Below are 18,979 nucleotides of genomic sequence, written 5' to 3' on the forward strand. Positions count from 1 at the left end.
ATACAAAAAAAATGCCAAATAACAAATTAAGCACACCAGCCAATGTTCTGTAATACAAAGAAAATGCAACACCCTTCCTGATAAAAAGATAACCAAATAAAAATATGATTAGTTTTGTTCAACCTAATTCAAGAGCATATTAGGAAGAAAAAACAAAAAAACATATATCACCTAGTGTGTTACATTTATAAAACAAACTCATAGCATAAATCAATAATTCAAATGAATATTATCTAACATACATCTAAACTTCGTTATAAATTTCACATAGATAAAAGGCTTTACAAAACTATTGTAAGTAATAAATTTCACATCGATTGGAAACTTTACAAAATATGGATCGTAGCTAGCATATGTACGCTTTTCACAAAAATAAATATGAGATTCAAACTTGTTCTTTCTTAGAAATCCTAGGAGCGCCTCATCACTTTCCAAAAAGTCCTCATATCAACTTATATGTATCCCCAGTGAGGAGCATGCACGACAATCTACTAATTTATGAAAATAAAAAAAGTTAGTATATTAGCAAAAGAAAATTTATATATATATATATATATATCAAAACACTTTCAAATTGAAATTACCTTGTTGCATCCCCATCGAAGCAATCTAGTTGTATTTATATTTTTGAGCTCCATATATTTTTTAACCCAATCCTACAAAAGTCGACACATATAGTAAAATATTTTAAAAATAACAATTTGTAATCAATAGAAACAAATTTATCAATAAATAAATTGTACCTTTTGACAAAAGTGGTTTGATCCATAAGTAACACTATAACAAAATTTCAGGATAAACAATGTTTGTAGTAGAATCTGGCTCATATTGGGAAGGAGGACACTTATACGATCAAAGGATGTGCATCTAGATAGGGCCACATACAATTGCCCATGACTAAACACTGGTGTGCGCAAATCAACTCCAACAAATTTCACAAATTGCCCTTGAGATTTATTAATGGTCAGGGCATATGCCAATTGAACTGGAAATTGACGTCTTGTCATTCGGAAAGGCATTTCTGAAGAAGACGATGTCAAGGATATCCTTGGTATGAATACCAAATTGCCACATTTTTCTCCAGTTAAAATTTGAGCTTCAATTATGCGAGTATTGCATTTAGAAACCATCAATCTTGTGCCATTGCACAGTCCATCTTTTGGTGCAATATTTCTTAACAACATTATAGGACAACCCACTTTCAACTCTACCTTAAAAGCCGACAGCCCAGGAGGATCTAATGAATTTAAATATTCATTAGGATATCTATTTATTATAGTACGATCAATTTCATCATCTTCAGACATCTTGTCTGCTGCCAAATAAGTATGTGTGCTGCCGGGAAAAATATTCAATGTTGCAGTATTGATAGCACTGACATCATCATTCCGTGTAGAAAGAATTGTACGTTCAGTTTAAAATGTTGCAGTCAATGTCATTGCCACATCTAGTTGCGGATAAACTACTGAGATTATGTCTTTTAGATCTTGGCATTTGTGTATTGTTGATGGAAGTTTAACAATTTCCTGAGGATTGGTTCCAATCTATTTATAAAAATAAATAAATAAAATAGTAAGTAAAATCAATTAAAGTACATAAACGTAAATATATTTCGTCAATTTAAAAGAACCATATAATAGAGAAAAAGTTTGAAGAAATATTACCTCCATCAAGAATTTTGCAAAATTAGCATTTTCATGATTTGCATGATTCAAGAGCATGTTCAAATTTAAAGACAGAACATGTGTATCCTTCCATAGAAAAGAGTGTCTTAATGATGCATTCACAATTTGCTCATGGACTCCTTTGGTTATAACTGGTAAGATTTGTCGAAAATCTCCACCAAGAACAACAGTGATAACCCCAAATGGCTTTTCACTATCACAAGTGTCCCGAAATGTGCGATCAACTGCCTCAACACAATGTCTACGCCGCATAGGAACTTCATCCCAGATTATAAGTTTTGTTTCCCTAAACAACTCTGCTTGTAATGATTGCTTGCTAAATCCACAAATTGAATTTTCCAATACATCCAACGGAATGGAAAATTTTGAATGAGCAGTACGACCTCCTACCAATAACAATGATGTAATTCCAGGTGAAACCACAGTAATAACAATATGGCCAAGACTGCGACATTTTAATGCAATCGCATTGTACAAAAACGTTTCCCTGTTCCGGCACCTCCATTCAAAAAGAAAATAGTTCCTTTATTTTCAAAGACTGAGGAAGTGATTGCATCATAAGCTGTTCGTTGATCATTGTTGAGGCAATCAATAATAATTTCTGCATCTGCCTGTTGTGCCTCATTATGCAGTTGTTGATGTTCGAATATCAACCTGTTACCAACTACTGCACTCCAATTTGTAGAAGGTTGTGGCATTGGCGGGAAGTCAATTAAACTTTTTCCTAATTCTTGGAGCATTTGATTCAAAAGATATAGACCATAGTCTTCAATTTGAGCCTCAGTTGGTTCAGAAATGGCAAACAATGTTCGAATCTTATGTGCAAGATCATCACATATATGCATTGAAAATTGATTCCATAACGCATATGGTTGTAGTGGAGAGCACTGAGTAAGAATAATAGTAAACAATCTCCTTAATTGATAACCATTTTTCATAACTGCAGCCTCTTTAAGGCGTTGTATCCATTCTTCATCATCTTCTAAAAGTCCTCTTGCAACACATGCTGATTTAAACGTATCATGCAAAACATTGTTGACCATGCGTAAACATTGAAACGATTTTGATCCTTTGACAACAGTTAATAACAAACGCAAATAAAATCTCTCACCACAATTAGGGCTAGCAAAGTACATTCTACCAATTGTATAGCCCTGCTGCCTTGGTTTCCATCTCTTTTCTGAATTAAGCCAAACAAAATGTTGTGAAAATTCTTGGTAAGTGAATGGACATTCATCTTCCATAGAAGCGCAACATGCAAAAAAACTAGCAAGAGTTGACATATGTTGGCCAGCTCTAGAAACAATTGCTTCTAATGATTCATCAGGATTAAAAAGAACGCGGTGCATTCCAAGTAAATGAAGTGCTAAGCGTACAACTGTTGGTATCTCTTCATGCAATGGATAACCAAATATTCGCCAAGCGGCTTCTGGAGGTCCAATATACCTCGCATCGAGATATTGTTGGATCTCATTTATCAATCCCAACACCATCGTTGTACAATCATAACCCTTATAAATGTACTTGTGTATATACTTGACACATCTCATTCCGGCACAAACTTCCACATTTATGTGACAGTTGAAACGTTTAGAAAGATATGCATTATATGGTACGATGTCTCTATTATCAACTTCTTTCCCCCTCACAATATGAGCTTGACCATTATTGTGACGACGATAGATAGGATATCCATCTTGATCCATAGTAGTTGTTTCTGCGAACGCTCGAGGGTATCTCTTAGTGCATTTACCATTTTCCATACATGGTGCTTGTGGATTTCGAGCACCACATGGTCCATGTACCATACAACACTTGATAGTTTCAAAAAGCATAGGTTCATCTTTTGGATCTGGAAATTCTGCACAAGCCAATTTGTCTACTTGAGCACATGTCCGAATTTTGTCTGGACCCTTAAGAAATAGAAGTGCATGCATATGAGGAAGGCCTCGCTTTTGGAATTCAATTGTAAAAACATGCGCAACTTTATTACCAAACACTCGGTTTGTTTCAATCTCCTTCATCAAGCACTTTCTCTTTAACTCAAAAACACGGGCAATTAAATCAGGACGATCAATAGGCTTTTGGTGCGGTAATAATGCCGAAGTAATTTCTGGCCAATTAGGATTTGCAGTCATGGTGAGAAAAATGTCTGGATGTTGGTTATATCATGTGATAGCCATTGAGTCTTGAAAGATTTCAAACATGTGTCTAGGACCTCCAGGAAATAAAGATGGCAAAACAAACCTTTGACCAATTTGATTGGGTTGAAGGTCATTTGGATCAATATCTGTCAAATCTTGATAAAGTTCAGCACGGATCTTCCCTTGATTAAGCTTGTAGTAAGTTAACCTATTTTGTTCAGTTGCAGCCCAAGCATCAACCAAAAACTCTTGGAACAATTTTCCAACTCTTAAAATTGTTGAATACTCTGTGGGTTGTTCAAACAAACGATAACTATAAAAATCCATTTGAGTAAGCCGATCAGTTGAAGGCCGATCACGTTCAACATCCCACAGTTTCATCTCAGGTTCCCACCCAAGCTCACCATGTGGAAATAATAAAACATAATGTAATGGCAAATATGCTGGGTGACATTCATTGATTTGCATTAGCTCATTATTTTCATGTAAATGTAAGATAACATCTCTCATTCCACTAACCTTGGTTCCATCACCTGGTATTACAACTGCAATCTCATCTATAGTTGGTAGGTTATACCGTCGTCGATCTGTCGATGAACTGTAGTGGAGATGAGCAAGCAAATTTCGTCCTGTCAAGGCTAATTGATTCAAAATTGCATGAGCCTGGCGAAATTTATCAACGAATGCATTAACTTGTAATAAATTATCTTGAATAGTTTTTAGAACATCTCTTCTTAATTGAGGATTTCTACGATTGCGAACTTCTAAAGCTGAATCAGGGTCATAAATGTACAATTGCGCATAAGCTGCATCTTGCCCTAATTGTGGTAGTAGTGATCCTGTTCGATGTTGCAATTCCCCATGGATAGTGAATGATGTAGGGCCTCTTCCAGTAAGTACTCTTAGATCTAATGTAGCACCAAGACTTGTAAAAGCATTGGTTGCATTGTACACTCGAGTATAACGTCGAAACGATTTTGATTTATCATCATTCTCATCATATAATGCTTGAAGAAGTGAAGGGGGTGTAATAAGCAGAGGAAGCTTAACCTTCCCTTTTGAACAACATGCTCCGAATAGAGGACGGTTTGGAGATGATTTTACTAATTTTTCATCCATCCAATGTAATGCTGAACAGAAAGGACATAATACATCCATCTTGCCAAGAGAATGACGACATGAATTTATATGTGCTCGAGTACCAACCATTGGACTCATAGGCATATCCTCTAATTCCTCATTAGTACATAGATCCTCTTGAAGTGAAGGAGTTGTAAGAGTAGGCCTACAAATATTGGTAGGTTGTAAATTAAAATAGAATGGTAATAGTAAAAGTATGTATTTGAAGAATTAAACACAGTCTTTTACCAATTCCTTTGTGGAGCTAAAGATGTGCTTGGCATTGAGAACGAACATGTGGAAGGATGTGCAACCATTGTTCGTTTTTGGGCCGACTGAGTATCCTCAGTTGCAAGAAGTTTGTCTCGGTTGAATACATTCTCTTAATTTTTCCCGTTCTCGTCGTGCACGTTGGGCCAATGTAGCTTTTGATATAACATTGTTATTGTGTGCCTAAAATGTGAACATTATATCATTGATACCTAAAATACAAATATTATCGTATACTATTTTATTTCTTTTTCTTCCTGCCTTGTGATAATTTTAAGAATATTTTTATATTTTTACATTTCTTCCTTTTCCATTTTGCTTCATTTTCCCTCTTCATGCCTTGTGATATAACAATTTGTTTTTTAATAATTGTTTTCTCTTTCTTCTTGCCTCATGATGATTTTAAGAAAATTAAAAATATTTTCTATGCCTATGTTCCTCTGTTCCTTTGCTTAGATGTTATAAAGTTTTTCTTGGAGTTGATAAATGTTACAATTATTTTTAGGAAATGTAAAAGAGAGCAAAAAATACTTTGTTTGAGTGTACAGAAAACAAAGAGCACACAAAAAAAATTGACAACACAGTTTACATTTTTAAAAATATGCATGATCAATGTTGACTTAAACAATATGATTGGCTTTGTTTTACTCGATAAATATTTTTTTAAAGATGTTGAATATATACCATTGGACATGTATTTTCCTTTCCTTTGTCAAAAAAAGTTGCCTTTTCTTTTCCTTTACACATTGCCTTGCCCTTTTCCTTTTCCTTTGCCTACCAAAAATAAATAAAATTTATTCAGAATACGAAAAAGAACATGTATTTATAGAATTTATTAAGATTACGAAAAAAGAATATGTTGAACTTGATATTTATACTTACCTTAGAATTGCGGATAATATTAAGATTGCACTCATCATGAATAACAACACCGATATTCCTAGTCTCATGGAGGAATGGGCTTGCATGGGTAGGCCTACAAATATTTGTTGTGTACAAAATAAAATTTATAAAATAAAATCTTAACAATAAGAATATGTATTTGTAGAAATAAATATAATGTTTTACCAATTCCTTTGTGAAGCTAAAGATGTGCTTGGCGAAGTAAGATGTGTAAACATTACTCCTTTCTGAGCCGATGTAGTATTAGCTGTGCTTGGTGGAATCAATTCTCTTGATCTCTCTCGTTCACGTCTTGAACGTTGTCCCAATTGATATGAAGAGCTTGCCTTATCATTTCTTTCGCATTCTCGCTTTGCACGTTGAGCCAATGCAGCTTTCGATATAACAATATTGTTATGTGCCTAAAACATGAAGATTAATTTCATAAGATGCCTAAAATATGAATATTATCATCTACTGTTTTATACTTTTCTCTTCATTTTTCATTTCTATTAATTTACTTTATCTTAATTCCCTTTCCTTCTGATATTTTGTAAAAAAAATTGAAAACCTTTTCATTCTGTATCCCTTCTCCCCTCATTCCTTTTTTGTTCTATTCATTTTTTCTTCTCTTGTAGATGTTAATGTCAATAGCAAAAAGCCAAAAAGAATAATAATAATTTAAAACAAATATAATGTTTTTGTACAAATGCTATTTTAGCATGCTTCAAAAAAAACATTTCACAAATTTATATGAAACTGTTTACTATAAGAACAGTATATGTCACTGTGCAAGTAGTATGTCAATTTTACATTTAAAAAAATAAAAATAAATAATCAAGGTTCATGGTCCAAAAGAAATATTTCAAAAAAAGAACTTTAAATGGAAATGTTGAAGAGCCATACTACTGAACATGTATTTTAATTTCCCTTGCCCGAAATGGTGGTCTTTTTGTTTTTCTTCAACAATGCCTTGGTAATTTCCTTTTCTTTTGCCTACAAAAAATAAAGAAAATTTTTAAAGAATAAAGAAAATATATATATGTAGAAAGTTTTTAAAATATATATAAATAAGAATATACGGTGTATACGGTGTTTTGAATAAAAAAAAATCTATATAATTAAATTGGGTCTACCTCTCGAACACGGATGACATTAAGGTCACGCTCATCACGGATAACAACATTAACATTTCTTTCTCGAAGAAATTAGACCTAAAAATACAAAAGAATTAGAGGCAAAAAAAAAATAAAAAAATTATACATGTAAGAAAATGAGTAAAAGGAGCCAGTATTACAGTTCGACGTAGGTCTCCATCCATCTGTAAATTATAAGAAAAGAGCATTTTGTTATAAGGAATTAGATAAAAAATTATGAAAAGAAAAGAAAATTGACTTTTGCTTAAAAGAAAATTGTTTTTTTTTTCAAATAAATAAAAAAGAAAACAACTTACGTGACCAAAAATAGTAATGTTGTCCATAATCAGCGGTTAAAGGTCAATGGTGTCTTAACTTGAAAGTGCCTGGTTATGTAAATTTGACAAAGATAACTATATGAAGGCAAAATAAGGTTTAATAATTGCCATAAAGAAAAATTAGTCGCTACAAAATTAACAACCTCCTAACATATTATAGTTAACAACCTAGTTTAAGAAGTTCGTTTGTGCATGAATATCACAGATGGAGAAATTAACCTACTACAGGATAGAAGAAAAATTATAATTTTTTTATGTCTTCAATATACATTAAAAAGGATAGAAGAAAAATTAAATGCTCTCATAGAAATCTTCATAATTTTTCTCTATTGGCCAAAATGTAGAACTATTGCAATACATGATTTTGTGGTTGATTCTATAGAGTAACTTTGCACTGACAAAGGTTAATTCTTATGGATTGTATTGCCCATTTTTCCTACTAACAACTAAGTAAATTATAAAAAAATATAAATTATACTAATGAATAAAATTTTAGCAAAACTTAATTACAGAAATTTAATTACTAAATTTGCATTTTAAAATGTGAAAACAAAATAAGTAAAAAACTACAATAAAAATTTATAAAAGGGCTCACCACACTGTAACTGGAAAATTACAAATACCTTTTGTATTATCTGTATAATTGCAAATGCCTTTTTTAAAAAAGTATACTACACAGTAGCTTATTTACTCCAATGAGTAATACTCTCATAAAATCATTAAAAAATTATTAAAACAAATTTTTAAAATAAGTTTAAGTTTTTTCAGAAGTCTTTTTTTTGTTTGAAAAATTCCAAAAATAAAATTGAAAAAGCTAAATAAATTGGACTCTTTTTAAAGAGAGAGAAGCCTAAACATTTAAAATAGCAGTTCAATAAAAAAACCAAATTAAAAACAATTCACTAAAAGCAAAAAAAAAATAAGGGTTATCAAATAAAAAGGGTTAACTTTTTAATGTTCCATTTTCCTTTCAATCAACAAATTCCCTTCAAATCCTAAATCCAAATACAGCCTAAGAGAGATGGAAAAAAAAAAAAAAAAAAAAGACCTATCATATTACGAAATTAAACTGTAACAAAAACTTTGTAAAAATTTGGAAAAAAAAAAAAGAATAGTTATTCAGGCCCAGAAGTTAGACTTATTTTATAGGTCCAGTGACATGTTAAGATGAGGACTGGTTGATAATTAAATATTATCTAATTATCAACCAATCATCTTCTTAACACATCACTGGGCCTATAAAATGGGTATAAAAAATGAACTTGTATATCATTATTAAAAAAAAAAAAAAAGGCATAAGTATTCACATAATTCATCATACATTCCAAAAAAAAAAAAGTATTCTCTAGAAATTGAACAGCTATATACCAAGATACATAACTATACACACTATATTAGACTTCTTTCTAAACCAAACATTAAAAGCTTAATGTGTAATCTAATTATTGAAAATTCGAAAACCAAACATGAAAATTCCAGGGCATTAAAGAAATCTAAGAGAGTTCATTCATTAATCCAGAACATTCATTAACCCACTGCAATTCGAAAAAGAAGGCAAGGAACTAATAAAGAATTGCAAGGGAGAGACTTCCTAACTTGAGTATCTGCTTGAGAAGCAAAATTAAAGGAATCAGAGACAGAAGGATAAAAAGAAAAACACAATTAGTAAGAGCACTCCTCAACACTAAAAATGTACACGAATATATTTTCATATTTGACGAATAAGAATAATGACCATTAATGAATAATGAAAACCTCAACCCATTTGATTAAGATGAAATAAAATGATTGTTGACACGAAATATAACTGTAAGAAGGCAGAATGAGGTTTAATAATTGCCATAAAAAACAATTAATTGACACAGAATTACCTACTTTAAAAAGTGTTTTTTTTAAAAAAAAAAATTCCAAAATTAATATTTAGAAAGCTAAATTTTTAAAGAGAGAGAAGCATAAACATTTTAAAATAGCAGTTCAATTAAAAAAATCAAATTAAAAATAGTTCACTAAAAGCAAAAAAAAAAGGGTCATCAAATAAAAAGGGTTAACTTTTTAATGTTTCATTTTCCTTTCAATCAACAAATTCCCTTCAAATCCTAAATCCAAATACAACCTAAGCGAGATGGAAAAAAAGAAAAAAAAAAAAAAAAAAGACCTATCATATTACAAAATTAAACTGTAACAAAATCTTTGTAATAAATAAATAAATAATAGTTATTCAGGCACAAAAGTTAGACCTACTTTAATGAATCAAGAATTAACCAAAAGTTATTCAGGCCCAAAAGTTAGACCTACTTTAATAAATAAAGAATAGTTATTCAGGCCCAGTGATATGTCAAGAATCAACCAATTATCTTCTTGACACATCACTGGGTCTATAAAGTGGGTATAAAAAATGAACTTGTATATCATTATTAAACAAAAAAAGAGACATAAGCATTCACATAATTCATCATACATTCCAACTATTTAAAAAAAAAAACATAAGTATTCCCTAGAAATTTAACAATTATATACCACGATACATAACTATACACACTATATTAGACTTCTTTCTAAACCAAACATTATTTTCATCGTGCCTTCAGGCACGGGCATACCCTAGTACACACTATATTAGACTTCTTTCTAAACCAAACATTAAAAGCTTAATGTTTAATCCAATTATTGAAAATTCCAAGACCAGACATGAAAATTCCAGAGTATTAAAGAAACCTGAGAGAGTTCATTCATTAATCCAGAACATTCATTAACCCACTACAATTCGAAAAAGAAAGCGATGAACTAATAAAGAATTGCAAGGGAGAGACTTCCTAACCTGAGTATCTGCTTGAGAAGCAAAATTAAAGAAATCTGAGATAGAAGGATAAAAAGAAAAACACAATTAGTAAGAGCACTCCTTAACACTAAAAATGTACATGAATCTATTTTCATGTTTGACGAATAAGAATATGACCATTGATGATTAATGAGAACCTCAACCCATTTGATTAAGATGAAATAAAAATAATTGCTGACATGAAATATAATTGTCAGAATGCAGAATGAGGTTTAATAATTGCCATAAAGAAAAATTAATCGACACTGAATTAACAACCTTATAACATATTTTAGTTAACAACCTATTTTAGTTAAATTATTATGGATTGTATTGCCCACTTTTCGTACTAACAACTAATATATACCACACAAAAAAAGGCAAAATAAAATTTTAACAAAACTTCAATATAGAAATTTAATTACAAATTTTGCATTTTAAAATGTGAAAAAAAAAAAGAAGAGTAAAAGGCTACAATAAAAATTTATAAAAAGTCACACCACACTGTAACTGGATAAGTACAAATATATTTTGCCTTATCTATACAATTACAAATGCCTTTTTCAATACTCTCATAAAAATTATACTACACAGTAGCTTATTTACTCCAATGAGTTACACGACACAGTAGCTTATTTAATCTGTAACACCCTCAAATTAAACCCATAATGTACATAACATTAACGTGCATTATTAAAAGAAAACGAATCTTTTGAATTATTCATCAGAGTACTTTTATTAAAAGTCATTACATGGAACATCAAAATAAATGCCCTAAGGGCTTACATCTTTCCAAGCTAACACTTGGACACAAAAGAATGAGTATTAACCCATTTACAAGTTAAGCCCTTGGCTTGAATGTTTACATGTAACCTTATTTAAAATAAATAACTAAAGACAAGTCTTCAAAATCTGCATCCTTCCAAACTAAGTCCTGGGAGGTTGCTTATCACCTGAACCTGAAAATGATGTTCCCATAAAGGGTGAGCCACAGCCCAGTAGAAATATACTAAACCACATATAAGCAATGAATAAAGCAATAGTATTTGACAGATGGTTAACCAAGATAATCAACCACTTCATTTTACAGTCTCATGACACTATTGTCTAAGATACAATTTACTCTCCAATTTTATCAACATGGCTCAGAACCTGGCCAACCTACAACAGTGAATTACATATACCATATTCACATCCTTCCAATATCAACAAACAAATGAGACTCAAGCTCAATTCACAACACTTCATACTTCCAGATTGATACACATTTTAGTGCTGTATCAATAAAAACACTTCAATATAATAAGCACACATAAAAGTGATGCTAATGGAGTCCATCCCCTATCTCCTCCCAAACAAAATCCGGTTTAGAGGTCCATCCCCTATCTTCCCCTAAACCGTGGAGTACATCCCCTATCTCCTCCCACACAAAACAATGTATGCAAATGCAATGCTCAATCAATACACGTATTTTCTGTATCAATGCAATAGTCAAAGTAAATGACTTAACCAATGTGATTAGTTTCAGTTATTCCTAATCCACATACAATGTCTACAACAATCACGACTATCCTCCACCGATAGCCCAAAACAGTTATTTCTAAACAGGAAATAAATGTATCAACTAACATAATTCCAACATTTTCATAGGTGAGTGATTAAACTAACCAACTACACCATTTAATCAATAAATTCATTAATTCCATGAATTCAACTAAATTCCCCAATTTTCCCTGAATTGATTATATAAATTAATTTATTACAACAACTAGGGTTTTCCCGAAAATTACCAAAGTAACCCAACACATCAAAATACCAAAACTTAGAGCAAAACCTATAAAATGGAGTAGGAAATCCCTACCTCAAAGAAAACAACCCAAAAAGGTGAAGAAAGAGATGAATGCCCAAAATACCAAAGTGCTCCAAATCGTCAAATGCTCAGATTAAATGGTAGCCCTTGCCTCACTCTATCTTTTTAATGAAGGATCTAGGGTAGAAACACACCCTAAGTGGATCAAATCTAAGAAAGAAGGTGAGTAGGGAGAGAGAAAAGTCGAACCTGGGGTTTTGAATCAAAAGAATATGAAAAAGACTGATCAAATCCCGCTGCTGTGTATATAAACTGGACAGGCTCGCTCGAGCGAATACTTGGTCGCTCGAGCTACCAGACACAGAGAAACTACGCTCGAGCCAAGGAAGCCTTGCTCGAGCCAACAACTCAAATGCTCGCTCGAGCGAAAGAAAGCTCGGTCGAGCGAAGAACTCAAACCCTCAGGTCTGAACCCAGACACACGCTCGAGCGAAGGAACTATAGCTCGAGCGAAGGATGAACTAACTCGCTCGAGCGAAGAAAAGCTCGCTCGAGCCAAGAATGCTCAGCTACAGGTCCAAATCAAACACTACCTCTCGCTCGAGCGAACAACTACTAGCTCGAGCGAAGAACCAAAAACCTGGACAGCAACTCTTGGTTTCTAAACCCAACCAACCTGAAACAAACCTGCCCAACACATCCTATAATTCCAAAAGAGAAAATAAGGAATAACAACAACAACCATTATACAATGACAAAATCTACGGAACAGTCCGGATACAATAATTAAATGGGAAAAGACCAGGGTCGCTATATAATCACAAATATATTTACTTCACCCATTTTTCCATATTGTCCATTCAAAAGTTATATTTATTTATTTTTAATTATATGTTTTATAAGCAGTGAAACAGTGAAGAAAGTTAAAACTTTCAATTTCCTTTTCCTTCCTTTTCTTAGATACCAAACAACAATGCATAAGATTCAAACTTCCTTTTCCTCTCTCTCTCTCAACAATCAACAACCAAACTAAGAGAGAGAGAGAGAGAGAGAGAATCCAAAAAAAAATAAAGTGGGCATGAAAAATGAGCTTGTATATCATTATTAAAAAAAGAAGAAGTAAGTATTCACATAATTCATCATTCATTCCTATTATTTAAATAAATAAAAAAAAAGACACATAAGTATTCTCTAGAAATGGAACAGCTATATACCAAGATACATAACTATACACACTATATTAGATTTTTTTTTTTTTTAAACCAAACATTAAAAGCTTAATGTTTAATATAATTATTGGAAATTCCAAGACCAAACATGAAAATTCCAAAGCATTAAAGAAATCTGAGAGAGTTCATTAATTAACCTACTATAATTCAAGAAAGAAAGTAGGGAACTAATAAATAATTGCAAGGGAAAGACCTTCCAACCTAAGTATCTGCTTGAGAATCAAAACTAAAGAAATATGAGACAAAAGGATAAAAAAAAAAAAAAAAAAAAAAAAAAAAAAAAAAAAACACACAATTAGTAAGAGCACTCCTCAACACTAAAAATGTATACAAATCTATTTTTATGTTTAATGAGTAAGAATATGACCATTGATGATTAATGAGAACCTCAACCCATTTGATTAAGATGAAATAAAAATGATTGTTGACATGAAATATAACTGTAAGAAAGCTGAATGAGATTTAGTAATTGCCATAAAGAAAAATTAATTGACACAGAATGAAAAACCTTATAACATATTTTAGTTAACAACCTACTTTAAGAAGTTCGTATGTGTATGAATATCACAGATGGAGAAATTGAACTACTACAGGATTGAAGCAAAAATGACAGAAGAAAATTTGAATACTATCATAGAAATCTTCATCATTTTTCTTTATTGGCCAAAATGTAGAACTATTGCAATACATGATTTTGCAGTTAATTCTATATAGTAATTTTGCATTGACAACAGTTAAATTCTTATGGATTGTATTGCCCACTTTTTGTACAAACAACTAATGTATACCACACCAAAAACAAAAAAAAAGTAAATTATAAAAAAATATAAATTATACTACTTATGAATAAAATTTTAGCAAAACTTCAATATAGAAATTTAATTACTAATTTTGCATTTTAAAATGTGAAAAAAAATAAGTAAAAAACTACAATAAAAATTGATAAAAAGTTACAAAAATATCTTTTGCCTTATCTATATAATTACAAATGCCTTTTTCAATACTCATAAAAATTATGCTACACAGTAGCTTATTTACTCCCATGAGTACTACACAGTAGCTTATTTAATCAAAAATATCTTTCATTAACCAATTTTTCCATACTTTCCATTCAAAAGTTCTATTTATTTATTTATTTATTTTTAATTATATGTTTTATAAGCAATGAACCGGTGAAGAAAGTTAAAACTTTCAATTTCCTTTTCCTTTTCCTTCCTTTTTCTCACATACCAAACAACAATGCAAAAGATTCAAACTTCATTTTCCTCTTTCTCTCAACAATCAACTGCCAAACTTAAAAGAGAGAGAGTGAAAGTCTAAAAAAACAGAGATCGAAGTACTAACCAGAGCGTCAAGAAACAATCTGCAAGTAAGAACAAAACACAATCAGAAATCAAACAAAAAATTGAAAAAGAACAAAAATAAAAAATCACAAAAATAAAAAATTCTGACAAACCGTCATTTTGTCAACCCATATTTGGTGAGTAAAAATATGACTATTGATAATTAAATAAAGTCTCAACCCATTTAACTAAGATGAAATAAAAATGATTCTTAATTTGAAATCCATTTTTCCTTAACCCCCATTTGATAGAGAGAGAAAAGTGGGTGTTGAAACCCAATTGATTATTAAACAAAAAAACACAATACAGAATTTCATTTTGTATTTTGAGATATTTGATAAAAATTGTAAAATGTTCAACATTTTTGTTTTTGCTATTAAAGCTTATCCTCAACAGCAGCAGCATTTAATAGATTATAGGAATTATTATCACCAAAAACATGGTGCAAAATAAAATGGACTTTGGATAATGCAACAAAATAAAACAGGGTGCAAACAGCCCTATAATCCATCATATTTTTAACCCATTTCAATATTTACAAAAATAGAAAGACACCCTATAATGTTTCAATTTCAATGTGGTCCGAATATAATTGTCATTGGTAGGGTTTAATGAGATTTTTGCTTCAGAATTTTTTTTTAAAGAGAGTCTCAACCCATAAGATGAAATAAAAATGATTCTTAACAAGAAATCCATTTTTCCTTAACCCTCATTTGATAGAGAGAGAGAGAAGTGGGTGTTGAAACCCAATTGATTATTAAAGAAAAAAAACACGATACATAATTTTATTTTGTATTTTGAGACATTTGATAAAATTTTAAAAATTCTGACAAGCCGTCATTTTTTCAACCCATATTTGGTGAGTAAAAATATGACCATTGATAATTGTAGAGAGTCTCAACCCATTTAACTAAGATGAAATAAAAATGATTCTTAATTTGAAATCCATTTTTCCTTAACCCCCATTTGATAGAGAGAGAGAAGTGGGTGTTGAAACCCATTGATTGTTAAAGAAAAAAACACAATACAGAATTTCAATATTTCGGTTCCTTAGACCCCTTTGTATACTATGGCCCATGTGGCTGTTTAACATTGCAATCCCTAAGACTCCAAAGCATTCTGGTAATTTTGAATTTTATTGGACGTTTTCATTTATTTTAATCTAGTTCTTGACCTCAAATAAGTCTAAAAGTCACTAAACCATACTAATAATATTTCTATAATTTATATGAAAGAAGTTCTCTTCTTTCTAAAACATTTTGAAGTATTTAAATAGAATGCAAGAGTGTGAGTCTTTGTGTAGTGTACTCACCTTCATCGTGATATAGTATACTCACCTTCAAAAATAAAAAGAGGTTCAAATCTCACCCCTCACTTATCTACTTTTTATTTTTTCTAAATAGAAAAATGAGGGACATGTGGCATAAATAGAAGGCTTGGATACCAAGTCCTGCCTTCACTTAGTATAGATAAATTCACCTTTCATACCACAAAAAATCAAAATACATAATTTTTATAAAATCATCTAATTAGACACCATCACAATAATTTATAAATTTTTCTTTAAAAAAAATTAACAAAAAAAAAACACCACTTGGACATCCACTATATCATTTATAGTGGATTGTAATGTTAAACTGCCAATTTTAGACATTTGAGAAAAAAGCACAATACAAAATTTTAGTTTGTTTAACATGTGATAAAAATTTTAAAATTTTTAACATTTTTTGTTTTTGCTATTAAAGCTCATCCTCAACAGCAGCATTTAATAGATTATAGGAATTATTATCACCAAAAACATGGTGCAAAATAAAATGGACTTTGGATAATGCAACAAAATAAAACAGGGTGCAAACAACCCTATAATCCATCATATTTTTAACCCATTTCAATATTTACAAAATAGAAAGACACCCTATAATGTTTCAATTTCAGTGTGGTCCGAATATAATTGTCATTGGTAGGGTTCAATGAGATTTTTGCTTCAGAATTTTTTTTTAAAGAGAGTCTCAACTCATAAGATGAAATAAAAATGATTCTTAACATGAAATCCATTTTTCCTTAACCCCCATTTGATAGAGAGAGAGAGAGAAATGGGTGTTGAAACCCAATTGATTATTAAAGAAAAAAAACACAATACAGAATTTTATTTTGTATTTTGAGACATTTGAGACATTTGATAAAATTTTAAAAATTCTGACAAACCGTCATTTTTTCAACCCATATTTGGTGAGTAAAAATATGACCATTGATAATTGCAGAGAGTCTCAACCCATTTAACTAAGATGAAATAAAAATGATTCTTAATTTGAAATCCATTTTTCCTTAACCGCCATTTGATAGAGAAAGAGAAGTGGGTGTTGAAACCCATTGATTGTTAAAGAAAAAAACACAATACAGAATTTCAATATTTCAGTTCCTTAGACCCCTTTGTATACTATGGCCCATGTGGCTGTTTAACATTGCAATCCCTAGGACTCCAAAGCATTCTGGTAATTTTGAATTTTATTGGACAAACATTCATTTATTTTAATCTAGTTCTTGACCTCAAATAAGTCTAAAAGTCACTAAACCATACTAATAATATTTCTATAATTTATATGAAAGTAGTTCCCTTCTTTCTAAAACATTTTGAAGTATTTAAATAGAACGCAAGAGTGTGAGTCTTTGTGTAGTGTACTCACCTTCATCGCGATATAGTATACTCACCTTCAAAAATAAAAAGAGGTTCAAGTCTCACCCCTCACTTATCTAATTTTTATTTTTTCTAAATAGAAAAATGAGGGACATGTGGCACAAATAGAAGGCTTGGATACCAAATCCTGCCTTCACTTAGTATAGATAAATTCACCTTTCATACCACAAAAAACCAAAATACATAATTTTTATAAAATCATCTAATTAGACACCATCACAATAATTTATAAATTTTTCTTTAAAAAAAATTAACAAAAAAAAAACACCACTTGGACATCCACTATATCATTTATAGTGGATTGCAATGTTAAACTGCCAATTTTAAACATTTGAGAAAAAAGCACAATACAAAATTTTAGTTTGTTTAACATTTGATAAAAATTTTAAAATTTTTAACATTTTTGTTTTTGCTATTAAAGCTCATCCTCAACAGCAGCATTTAATAGATTATAGGAATTATTATCACCAAAAACATGGTGCAAAATAAAATGGACTTTGGATAATGCAACAAAATAAAACAGGGTGCAAACAACCCTATAATCCATCATATTTTTAACCCATTTCAATATTTACAAAATAGAAAGACACCCTATAATGTTTCAATTTCAGTGTGGTACGAATATAATTGTCATTTGTGTGGGTAAAAATCTGACCACACTGCTTGCTTAGTGATCAACTGGAGAGCACAGGCAGAATAGATGGTTTCAGCAACCTGAAACAGAAAGAAAAGGCTCCGGTGGTGGTTCTTCCACCCGGGGGCACTCCGACGATCAAGTCAGTATGTTTCTCAAAGATAATCAAGTGCAAAACTTAACACTTAAAACATAAATTGCATACCTTAGACCCACGGGGGTGCCTCTCTTTTATAATATACTCAATCCAAGTCTTACTAGAAGTATGACTTCTATGAACTCCAATTTACTGCTTACTCTGGACTCTTTAAGAGATAAAGATAAACTCCCTTAAGAATTTTATCTAGGCTAAGTCCCCTCTTTGTCCTAGGACTCTTGTCCCTTATCTGCTTATCTCGGATTCCGATATCTTCGGGGATAACCTCGGCAACTCCGAGATCACCTCGGCTTATCTACCACGACACGTGGCACCTCGGCTGACACGTCGGCGTCACCATGCCACGTGTTGGTATTCAGAAAATATATCCCCACAACTGCCCCCTAGGTTCTATTACCTCGGCATTCTGAGGTGATGGAACCTATATCGACATTTCAACATTTCTTTTCTGAGTAATGGCTCAAAAACTGTTTAGCCGAGATAATCCTCTTCCAGCCGACGTGTTCTCTTCGGAGAACAAGGTTTCGATCGTACTTTCCCACGCGCATGAGCTGTCATGCATATCTAACCGTTTCTTTCCACGTGTTTTGTCTTCATTGGAGCGTGTCTGTGACGCGCCTGAAAGCTGTCTGTCATTTGTCTGCGTCGTCTGACGCCTGCGTTGCTCCAGGCATAATAATTGCCCTAATTTTGCCGCCGTTTCAAATTTTTGTCAAAAC

The 18,979-nt window shown here is 31.5% G+C and overlaps 1 protein-coding gene and 1 long non-coding RNA gene across 2 annotated transcripts; both read right to left on the reverse strand.

Annotated features, from left to right (window-relative positions):
* Window positions 1-1,415: 1,415 nt before the first annotated feature.
* LOC114318877 (uncharacterized) lies at window positions 1,416-3,823 on the reverse strand. Its single transcript, XM_082873222.1, has 4 exons — window positions 2,614-3,823; window positions 2,167-2,409; window positions 1,665-2,071; window positions 1,416-1,544 (listed from the first exon to the last, which is right to left on the reverse strand). Exons 1-4 carry the CDS (start codon window positions 3,821-3,823, stop codon window positions 1,416-1,418), a joined length of 1,989 nt encoding a protein of 662 aa, XP_082729348.1.
* Window positions 3,824-6,938: 3,115 nt separating this feature from the next.
* On the reverse strand, window positions 6,939-7,422 carry LOC145792226 (uncharacterized). Its single transcript, XR_014331617.1, has 3 exons — window positions 7,398-7,422; window positions 7,237-7,314; window positions 6,939-7,096 (listed from the first exon to the last, which is right to left on the reverse strand). It is a non-coding gene; the product is annotated as an uncharacterized LOC145792226 (long non-coding RNA).
* Between the last annotated feature and the right edge of the window lie 11,557 nt (window positions 7,423-18,979).

This window comes from Camellia sinensis, chromosome 6 (assembly GCF_055761805.1).
Source record: "Camellia sinensis isolate YWXY chromosome 6, ASM5576180v1, whole genome shotgun sequence".
NCBI classification, from domain to species: domain Eukaryota; kingdom Viridiplantae; phylum Streptophyta; class Magnoliopsida; order Ericales; family Theaceae; genus Camellia; species Camellia sinensis.